The sequence below is a fragment of the Bos mutus genome, chromosome 19 (genome assembly GCF_027580195.1).
Source record: "Bos mutus isolate GX-2022 chromosome 19, NWIPB_WYAK_1.1, whole genome shotgun sequence".
Classification (NCBI taxonomy): domain Eukaryota; kingdom Metazoa; phylum Chordata; class Mammalia; order Artiodactyla; family Bovidae; genus Bos; species Bos mutus.
Window position 1 is genome coordinate 32,205,397 of NC_091635.1, and position 11,026 is coordinate 32,216,422.

Below are 11,026 nucleotides of genomic sequence, written 5' to 3' on the forward strand. Positions count from 1 at the left end.
CCCTCTGCTAAGCCCCCCACACTCTGATCTCATCTACCCTTCATACCACCCTATGAGGCAAGATCTGTTATCCCCATTTAACAGATGGGGGAAGTGACGCCCAGAGAAGTTGAGAGACATGCCTGGGAGCACCCAGCAGTGGCCCAGCTAGATGTGAAACCCGGCCGGCCTCACTCGGTCCCCATGGTGTTTAAACCCTACACAGCTGAATTTCTTGTGGAGTTCCCCTTCCTGCCCCACTGCTCCTGCCAACCCTCTTCTAAGGGAATTCCCCAGTTTCTCCAATTTGTGGACAAACAGGGTTCAGAGACGAAGCTGGATGCAGAAGTTTGTGCCTGTAAAGCCATGGGCCTCCTGTGGCCCTCTCCCTGAACCAGCCCACCCTCCCCGAGTCCCCAGCCCTGTCCCTGCTCCATTCCATTTCAGAGCATCACCTCTTATTCTTTTCCTTCCATTTTCCCACAACCCCTGCAGATGCTGCTAAGCAGACTCAGGTCAAGAGAGGCCTGGACCAAGTATATTTCTCAGAGGTCTTGGTGTACTAGAAACACCAATGATCATTTCAAAATAACTCCAGGCACCACCTAAGTCCCCAACAGAAGGCAGGGACCCTGTCCCAGCCTGCCCTGGGCGGTGACCCTGAGAGTCCAGGCCATAGCTAAGATGAGGCAGCTGGGAGGGACCAGAAGCTGGAGACCAGGAGGATGCCCTCAAGGAAAGGGGTGAAATCTGGGGGGCATGGGGAGGGAGGGTGCTGCAGAGTCTTGAAGCAGAAACACAGGCTGGGGAGTGAGCATCAGCCATTCATGTGACTGCGCCTACCAGGGCCTCCTGCAGGGGGCTGTAGGGGCAGAGTGGCCTTGGAGAGGAGCCAATCCAAGACTGGGGGCTGGCGTTGGGGCTGGGGGGCAAGATGGGGGATCTGGGGAAGCAGCAATTAGACAAGACACCCAAAAGCCTTGATGAGTTGCATCCTGGCAAGAGCCTAGGAGGAAATGAGTCCAGAGAATTCTTTTGATCCCATGGCTGCCCAAGGGTAGATGGCAGAGGGGGAGGCAGGAGCAGCCTCTGTTTCGGGTTTCAGGGGTGTTTTCTGAACCCCAAATCAGGGCACATGCTGGTCTGATGAACTCCAGGACAGGTACAACAAGGCCTGTCCTGAGCACAGTACTCCTGGAGGGGACTGATTCTTTAGTTCTTTAGAAAACTGGGAGTCTTCCCTGGTGGTCCAGTGGTTAAGAATCTGCCTGCCAATGCAGGGAACATGGGTTCGATTCCTGGTCCAGGAAGATTCCATCTGCCGAGGAGCAACTAAGCCTGCGAGCTGTAACTACTGAAGCCTGAAACTACTCTAGAGCCCAGGCTCCTCAACAAGAGAAGCCACTGCAACGAGAAGCCCGCACACCGCAACTAGAGAGTAGCCACACGCAGCAACGAAGACCCAGTGCAGCCCAAAAAATAAATTAAAAATAATAAATAAAAATGAAATTACAGTAAAATACACACAACATCAAACTTACCATTTCAACCAAGTGTACAATTCAGCATATTAAATGCACTCACGACGTTGTACCAGCATTGTCACTATCCAGCTCCAGAGCTTTTTCATCGCTCTGATGAAATCCCAGACCCACAGCTCTCCTTCCCACCAGCTACCACCACCTGCTTTCGGTCTTGATGATTTGCCTGTTCTGGATGTTTCATAAAAGTGGAGTCGTGCAGGTTTTGTCCTTTCGTGTCTGGCTTCTTTCCGTCGCTTAATGTTCTCAAGGTCTGTCTACATCATAGCACGATCAGAGCTTCGTTCCTTTGCAGGGCAGAATGATGCTCCATCTTACGAGGGGACCACACGTTCTCTAGCCATCCATCAGATGAAGGATGTTGGGGTTCTTTTCACCTACTCCAAGTCATTGTGAGGAGTGCTGCTATAAACATTCAAGTACAATTTTTTGTTTGAACAGCTGTTTTCTGTTCTTTGGGGTATACGCCCAGGAGAGGAATTGCTGGGTCACATGATACATTTCTGTTTATAACCTACCATGGGACCACCAGGTGTCTTCTACAGTGGCTGTACCATTTACAATATCCTTACCAGCAACGTATGAGAATCCTTATTTCTCCACATCCATGCCAAAATCTGTTTGTTTTTTTCTGTTTTTAAATAACTTTTTATTTATTTATTTATTGGCTGCTCTGCACAGATCTTGATCCTCAGTCAAGGACTGAAACTGCACCCCCTGCAGTGGAAGCATGGAATTTCAACCACTGGACTGCCAGGCAAATCCCCCAAACCTGCTATTATCTGTTTTGTTATATTTATAATAGCTACGCCCGGTAGGTGTCTTAGTCTTCAGTTTTATTAAAGCCCCAGGACTCTACCTGAAGTAGAGTCTAGCTGAACATCAGTAGCTGGGGCAGGGAAGTGGGGGCCGGAGACGGTGCAGAGAGATTTCTATTACCACAGCCCTGCTGTACCAACCATCTGGGTGCTCAGATGCAGAGAGGTGAACCCAGTCTAGACACTGCTCCACTCTCATAAGAACTACACAGGCCCACCGTCCCTTCCCTGACAGCCCCTGACTGATATACCTGTCCTCTCTCTGCAATGGGAGCCCGGGCAGGGGCAGCTGGCAGCTTCCTCCACTGGCCCTCACACTTCACCCTCACTGGCTGGGGATCTGCTCACCAGTCAGTTGTCCCTGTTCCCTAAAGTGTTTCTGACAGTTAATTTGTCATTGTAATTACTGTTTGTAATCTAATTAAATGGTATATGAATGGATGAAACAGAAATGCACAAACAAGCAGGGTTGTTACTTCTTACAAAAATGTGGTTGATGCTTTGAAAGACACAATCTGAATCATACAGAATATCTGACACCTGTCAAGTCAGGTGTGGGTGAGACAAATGTCACCAATTGGGTGGGAGGGGACTGTCAGAGTCTACAAGGTTCTACTCATCAACCTCTTGGCAAAGGTCCCTTAAGCTCACCCTCCACTTCAAAGCATCCAAAGCTGGAGATTTGCCGTCTCATTGATGTGGAGTTCACAACTTGCATGCACCCCAAGTTGCTTCATTTGTGTCCAACTCTTTGCGACCCCATGGGCTGCAGCCCGCCAGGCTCCTCTGTCCAGGGGATTCTCCAGGCAAGAACACTGGAGTGGGTTACCATCCTCTCCTCCAGGGAATGAAGAAAGTAAGGCTTGGGAACTCCCTGGTGGTCCAGTGGTTAGGACTCAGCACTTGCAATGTCATGGGTATGGGTTCAATCCTTGGTCAGGGAACTAATATCTCAGAAGCCACGAGGCACAACCAAAAAAAAAAAAAAAAAAAAAAAACAGAAAAGAAAAGAAGATCTGAGTTGTGATCATGACATGTTAAGGATGGGCCTCTGGTCTCCTGGAATGTGGTGGTGGTGCTGTCCTTGAAGGTAGGGCCTGAAGGTCAAGAATGGGCAGTGGGGAAGGCCTTGGGGCAGAGATCAGAGCTGCAGTCAAGCAGTCAGGGAGCCAGGCTGACCCCGGGCAGTTCCCAGGACAGGGCAACACCTAAGTGACATACGTCCAGAGTGAGAGCTGGATCTGAGGGCTGGGATTAGGGCCCATGGGGTGGGCTTTTCTGAGCCTCAGTGTACTCATCCACGAAGTGGATATATTTGGGTAAGGTTCAGCCGAACCGTGGTGCTGGAGAAGACTCTTGGGAGTCCCTTGGACAGCAAGGAGATCAAACCAGTCAATCTTAAAGGAAATCAACCCTGAATATTCATTGGAAGGACTGGTGCTAAAGCTGAAGCTCCAATACTTTGGCCACTTGATGCAAAGAGCCAACTCATTGGAAAAGACCCTTGATGCTGGGAAAGATTGAGGGCAGGAGGAGAAGGGGGCGACAGAGGATGAGACGGTTAGATGGCATCACTGACTCCATGGACATGAGTTTGAGCAAACTCCAGGAGATAGTGAAGGACAGGGAAGGCTGGCGCATTGCAGTCCCTGGGGTTGCAAAGAGTCACACACCACTTGTCGACTGAACAACAAAGCTGCTGTTAACAGACTCACAAGAAACCTGTGGCTTAAGGAAGATAATGTATGTTAACAGTCCACAATGAGTATCCCATACTCCATGCAAGCATCCGGGGACCTGGCTCCTTCACTCCCTTTCTCCCCATCTCTTAGGACATCATCCCCCTCTCCACAGACAATGGCTTGTTCATGAGTGACTTGTGAGAAAAAGAAAGAGATGGACAAGGAGCCCCATGGTCTCTGCCCAGGTTTCTGAGGGACTCACTTCATTTCTGCTCATTTCCAACAGCGAGAAATGGCCACGTGGCCTTTCCTAAATCCTGGTTAGTCTGGGAACAAAGTTCCGGTCATGTGCCTGTGCCAAGGGGCATCATTTGAAGGAGGGCTCACAGCCTTGTGCTGGATGGGTGTAGTAATACCCCCTTGCAGGAGGCTGTGATTGCAGAAAAAGTACCTGGCACTCAGGAAGAGATTGATAAAAATGTACAACATCGCTGAGGTCAGGGATCCCAGGGGCCCAGGAAACCGTCTGATCTAATGTCATTTCTCTGCAGTTAGAGAAATAGGCAGAGAGGGCCAGGCACCTGCTGGGTCTGTAAAGGGCAAGGTTGGTCCCGAATCCTGTCTGGGATCCTCAAGCCCATCCCCCCACCTCTTGTTTCAAATGACCTGGTCCAGCTCCTCCTAGGCAGATGACCTCTCCACCTGGAGGCAGGGCTGGGGGACAGGATCCCCAGAGGCTGCCCAGCTTTGTGACTAGGTAGGTGTGGCCCTGGTTTCCTGGACTGTCGGCCAAGCAGCTGCTCTGTGACAAGAGGGCCACACCCAGCCCTGGGAGGGGTCAGGGGGCCGTGGGCAGCTGCCACACTGGGACGCAGCGGTAGGTGCCTGAGGAGGATGGCGTGCCTGGGTTTCCTCCTCTTTTTCCTCCTCCTCTTCCTCCTGGCCAGCACCACAGCCCAGGGGGAGTACGGCGTGGTCCACGTGGTGTCGGACAACTGGAGCAAGGACTACTGCATCCTCTTCCGCTCCGACTATGTCACCCTGCCCCGGGACCTGCAGCACGCCCCGCTCCTGCCCCTGCACGATGGCACGGGCGCATCCTGGTGCCCAGGCCAGGACTCCTCCCACCAGGCCCACCCGGCCCACCCGGACGGCTCCGCCAGCCAGCGGCCCCTCCACCGGACCACCGCCATGGTCATGAGAGGCAACTGCAGCTTCTACGACAAGGGCTGGCTGGCTCAGGGCCGAGGCGCCCACGGGTTGCTCATCGTGAGCCGGGTCAGCGACCAACAGTGCTCAGACATCACCCCGGCGGCCCAGAACCCCCACAAGCCCCTCCCAGACCTCACCATCCCCGTGGCTGTGCTCCGCTACACGGACATGCTAGACATCCTCAGCCACACCCACGGGGGCAACAGGGTCCACGTGGCCTTGTACGCCCCCCCAGAGCCCATCCTCGACTACAACATGGTGGTCATCTTCCTCCTAGCCGTGGGCACCGTGGCCGTGGGCGGCTACTGGGCCGGCGTGACTGAGGCTGACCGGCTGCAGCGGCGCCGGGCACGAGGGGGCGGGGGGCCCGGCGGTCACCCTCCACAGAGAGCCCTGGCGGCCCGGCAGGGGCCCGAAGAAGACGACGAGGACTCGCCTGGTGGACTTCACGCCGGCCATGACGGGCGCGGTGGTCACCATGTCCTGCTCCATCATGCTTCTGCTCTACTTTTTCTACGACTGCTTTGTCTACATCATGATCGCCATCTTCGGGCTGGGCGCGGGCACCGGCCTCTACAGCTGCCTGGTGCCCGTGGTGCGCCACCTGCCCGTGTGGCAGGACCAGTGGCTCCTGCCCGGCCGCCGGGCCTGTCTGCAGCTGCCCCTGCTGCTGCTGGCTGGCCTGTGCCTGGTGGTGACGGTCCTCTGGGTCGCCTATCGGAACGAGGACCGCTGGGCGTGGCTGCTGCAGGACACGCTGGGCGTGGCCTACTGCCTCTTCGTCCTACGGCGCATGCGCCTGCCCACCCTCAAGAGCTGCGCCTCCTTCCTGCTGGCCCTGCTAGTCTTTGACGTCTTCTTCGTATTCATCACACCCCTCCTCACCAGGACCGGCGAGAGCATCATGGTTGGCGTGGCCTCGGGCCCGGCAGATTCCTTGAGCCATGAGAGGCTGCCCATGGTCCTCAAGGTGCCCCGGCTGAGCTTCTCGGCCTTGACCCTGTGTGACCAGCCCTTCTCCATCCTCGGCTTCGGTGACATCGTGGTCCCCGGCTTCCTGGTGGCCTATTGTCACCGCTTTGATGTGCAGATCCACTCGCGGCAGGTCTACTTCGTGGCCTGCACAGCGGCCTATGCTGTGGGCCTGCTGGTCACCTTCTTCGCCATGGCTCTCATGCAGATGGGCCAGCCTGCCCTGCTCTACCTGGTGTCCAGCACCCTGCTCACCAGCCTGGCCGTGGCCGCCTGCCGCCAAGAGCTCACCCTCTTCTGGACAGGCCAGGTTAGAGGCAAGGCCCTCACCCGGCCTGTGCCAGGGCTCTGCGGTGCCCCTTCAGTTGGTTCTGAGCAGAAGCAGGAGCATGCAGCAGACATCCACAGAGCCTTCGAGCTTGAGGGGGCCACCATCTCCACCCTGGCAAGAGACTTAGATAGCAGCCTTGGGGAGGGCACGGCTGAGACTGTCACCATATCTGAGGATGGAGCTGCCAGTCCAGAAGGCTACAGTGACAGCTCCGAGGGCTGGAGTGATGCCAATCTGGAGCCCGATGACCTGTCGAGTACCCCTTCTGGGGTCTCAGAGGAGCTCTTACCACTGATGCCAATGGCCATGCTGATACCACTCAGGCCGCCACCCTCAGAGCTGGGCCATATCCAGGCCCAGGCCCAGGCCCAGGCCCATGAGGCTAGCCTGTCCTGGACAGGCTTCCACAAGAGGAAGGGCCTTAAGGTAAAGAAGAGCATGTTGACCCAAGATCCCTTGTGAACCAGGAACCCTGGGACATGTGCCTCTAGACTATCACAGAGCAAAGCCACGTGTGACAAAAATAAACTGGGGCATTAAAAATATTCTGTATCTGCCCACAGAGCTGCTTTGTTTGTTAGGGCTTCCCTGGTGGCTCAGGTTAAAGCGTCTGCCTCCAATGAGGGAGACCTAGGTTCAATCCCTGGGTCAGGAAGATCCCCTGGAGAAGGAAATGGCAACCCACTCCAGTATTCTTGCCTGGAGAATCCCATGGATGGAGGAGCCTGGTAGGCTACAGTCCACGGGGTCACAAAGAGTCGGACACGACTGAGCAACTTCACCTTCACCCACGGAGCTTCTTTGTTTGTTAGAACTGTAAGGAAGCAGTTCACATAGAGCCTGCAGGGTCCTTGGGACAGACCACACCTGTCTGTTTCTGCAGCCCAACCCCAGCCTCATTGCCCATCTTTTTCTCATGCTCAGGTCCAATCAAACCATTACCGTTCCTTGATTATGCCACATACTCTCCTTGTCTCTTTGCACATGCTGTTTCCTCTAGCTGAGACACCCTTCCTACCCCAGACAGAAATGCTGAAGCCCAGATGAAACATTTCTAAGCAGCCTTCCAGCGTCAGCTCACACCCACCCTTCCTGCTAAGCATCCTTGCTCTGTAAGCATCCTGGACAGCAACGTCATACCCAGTGTGCCTGCTCTCATCCACCTGCTGCATTCACAGACACCAAGTACGCAGCTGCTGTGTACCCCACCCTGCTGGTGGGCACAGAGGGAGTCTGCTGTCCAGCTGGGGGAAGGGTGGGGGATGGAGAACAGATAAGAAACAACTTGAGAATCATCTCAAAACAGGGATGGAGAGGTTGGAGCTGGAGTGAAAGAATTTAGGAGACCATGGCTTTAGTTCCCACGCTTCCTTCACTGACCTTGGATAATGAACTGGTTTCTTAACCCCTGTGGGGCTTAGGAGTCTCATCCTCAAGATGAGACTTATAATACCATGTCTATCTGGAGGCAGGAGCATGGACAAGATGACCTCTTGAGGACCCCACAATTCCTTAAGCTTTAGAGTATGTTTAGATGTTGCTTAAGCAGAGGAAACAAACTGGGGTGAGGGAAGTCTTGCGGAGGAGTCTATGCAGGAAGGGTAGTGTGGGAAAAGACAGTGGTTAAAGTTCGGAAGCCAGCAGCCTACCAGAAACTCCAGCTCCACCACTGATCTGTCCTGTGTCACTGAGCAAGTGATTTAAGCTCGTGGTGCCTCAGTTTCTTCACCTGTTGAATGGGATAATAATAGGACCTACCATGGTTTGGGGGAAGTCTGACTGCATTGGCTTCCATAAGAGCACTAATGCAGTGCATGTAGGGAGAGCGATGTGAATGTTAACTCTGTTTATATTATGCCCCTTTGTGAAAGGAGCTGAAAGAGTCAAATCCAACTCCTACGAGCCTTTGAGTTCTGGTGCCAATTTCCCCCCCTTCACACCCAGCATGCCTGCCCTGACCACCACCAGGGAGCACACGCCAGCCCCCACCACACACATGCCCCTTCTCTCCCCAGGGCCTTCCCACCTGCTGGGTCCTCTAGTGCAACTTTCTAGTCCGCCCACCCCCAGAATCGGGTCTGACCAGTTTCTTGTCCTTCCAGCCCCAGCCTCAGGGAGGCCTTCCTTGATGACCTTTCTTTAAAAAAAAAAATTTTTTTTAATATTTATTTATTTATCCGGCTGTGCTGGGTCTTAGTTGCAACAAGTGGAATCAAGTTCCCTGACCAGGAATCAAACCCCCAGGTCCCCTGCATTAAGAGCTCAGAGTCTTAGCCACTGGATCACCAGGGAGATCCCTGATGACCTTTCCTAAAGCATCTGCCAGCCCTAATCACATCACCCTACACCCGGTTCATTAGTTTTCTCCTCTCCCCCAGTCATATCAACTTGGTGAGGGCAGGGGCCTTCTGTCTTATTCATCTGTGTGGAACAGGGCCTGGTATGTAGCAGGTGCTTGATTTATGTTTGTTGGAGGAATGAATGAATGAATGAATGCATCATTGAATGGATGAATCAGTGAATCCTGGGCAACGCCTGGCCACTGCCTGCAGTTTTGACCCAGACAATGAAGTGAATCTGTGCAAGCGAGGCAGCCCTCCTGGGAATCCTCACCCATCACAGTCCAGGTTGTCATCCAGACCATCCCCTTCTGCAACCAAAAGAGTGTGAGCCAAGATGGGTCTGTTCTCAACCCACCTCACTTAGTTCTTAAAGCTGTTATAACAAATGAATGGATGGGTTGATGCAGCATGAAGAGGTGGCGCAGTGGTGAAGAAACCTCCTGCCAATGCAGGAGATGCAGGAGACGCAGTTTCTATCCTTGGATCAGAAGGCTCTCATAGAGGAGAAAATGGCAACCCACTCCACTTCTTACCTGGAGAATCCCATGAACAGAGGAGCCTGGAGGGCTTCAGTCCATGGGGTCGTCAAGAGTTGGACACAACTTAGCAGACACGCATGAACATGAAGACCTCAGGCCTCCTCCCTGGGGTCCTGCAGAGCCTTGGGCAGTGTGGAGATGAGACTCTAAGGGGTCTGGTTGCACCCTGGGGGTGGAGAGGAAGAGGGCCAGGCAGGTGGGGGGTGCAGGTAAAGGGCATCTCACAGAAAGCCCCACTCACTGGGGAGGAAGCACAGCTCCTCATCAAACAGCACCTGAAGGCCAGGTCTGGACAAGGGCCGAGTGAGGAACACGGGCCAGGACACTGACCGGAGGTGTTGGCAGCCCCTCCCGCTGGAGTCAGTGACCATCTGGCCTTGGCAGAGGGGCCTCCGCAGGCTCTGGCTCCCCACCAGCCGAGGCTGCCTCCCCGCTGCTGACCTGCGTCACTGGACCTATCAAGGGTGGTCTGCACCCCTCTGCCAGCCCTGAGGGGAAGGGCTGGCAGAGCGGAGGGCTCTTGGTCCCTCTCACCACCTAGACTTGGTGGGGGGGTGGGGGGCAGCAAGATCTGTACCGGGAACTTGTAGTCAGGGTGGCTCTAAGGATGCTGGTTCAGAGCTCCCTGCAGCAGGGTGATGCCTGCCTCCAAGGAGAAGATTCTCAAGGGGAGGGTCTGAGGAAGGAAGCCACCCAACCCCGCCCCCACCCCACCATGTCCAAACAGATTCGGGGAAGAATGAGTCCGATCCTGTTCTCACTGTTCCACCCAGCAGAGGCAAGCATTTAGAGGACATTTTGTCTATAAAATGGGGAGAATGACCCTACCCACCTCAGGGCACTGTGCTGAGTGTTAAACCCTCCGGGGCAGGGGCTGAGCCTGGGCTCCAGAAACTTTGCGGCGCTGCTGCACCCCTGCTCCTGCTCTGACCCCAGGGCCAGGATCCTCTTTAGGTTGCAGGCTCTGCCTCCCTTTGTCAGCCAGCTTCCCAGGGACTGGGTTGAATCCAGTGGCAGGACCAAGCTGTCACCTGTCAAGAGGTGCCCAGAGCTGGCAGCTCCCACCTGAGGGACACAGGAATCTGCACATGTTACCATACACTCACACACACACAGACACACACGGGTACGCGCACATAAACATGTACACACATCCGTCCTGCACCCTCAGGCAGATAATGATAGGTCAAGACAGCAGGACCAGGGCCTGGCCATCTCCCCGGGGCTGGCAGAGAGGCGGCAGGCAGGCCTGCACCCCAGTCTGATGGCTCTTCTGCCCTCACCTCGCTCCTCCTCTTTCCCTTTTGCACTCTGAACTCTGTCTCAGCATCTGCAGAGCCCAACCTGTGCCAGGTGAAACCTAAAATAGGGGGAATTCCCTGGCAGTCCAATAGTTAGGAGTCCATACTTTCACTGCTGAGGGCCCAGGTTTGACTCGTAGTCCAGGAACTAAGATCCCACAAAAACAAACAAAATACATATTAAAGGGATTTCCCTGGTGGTCCAGTGGTTAAGAGACCATCTGCCAGTGCAGGGGACACAGTTTCGATCCCTGAACCAGGAAGATCCTACATGCTGTGGAGCGACTGAGCACACGTGCCACTACTCCT

General features: G+C 54.5%; 1 protein-coding gene across 1 annotated transcript; it reads left to right on the forward strand.

The window, feature by feature from the left end:
• Nucleotides 1–4,914: 4,914 nt before the first annotated feature.
• On the forward strand, nucleotides 4,915–6,997 carry SPPL2C (signal peptide peptidase like 2C). The gene is given in 2 exon segments (XM_005911823.2): nucleotides 4,915–5,670; nucleotides 5,672–6,997. Coding segments are annotated over 2 exon segments (2,082 nt in total).
• The last annotated feature ends 4,029 nt before the right edge of the window (nucleotides 6,998–11,026 follow it).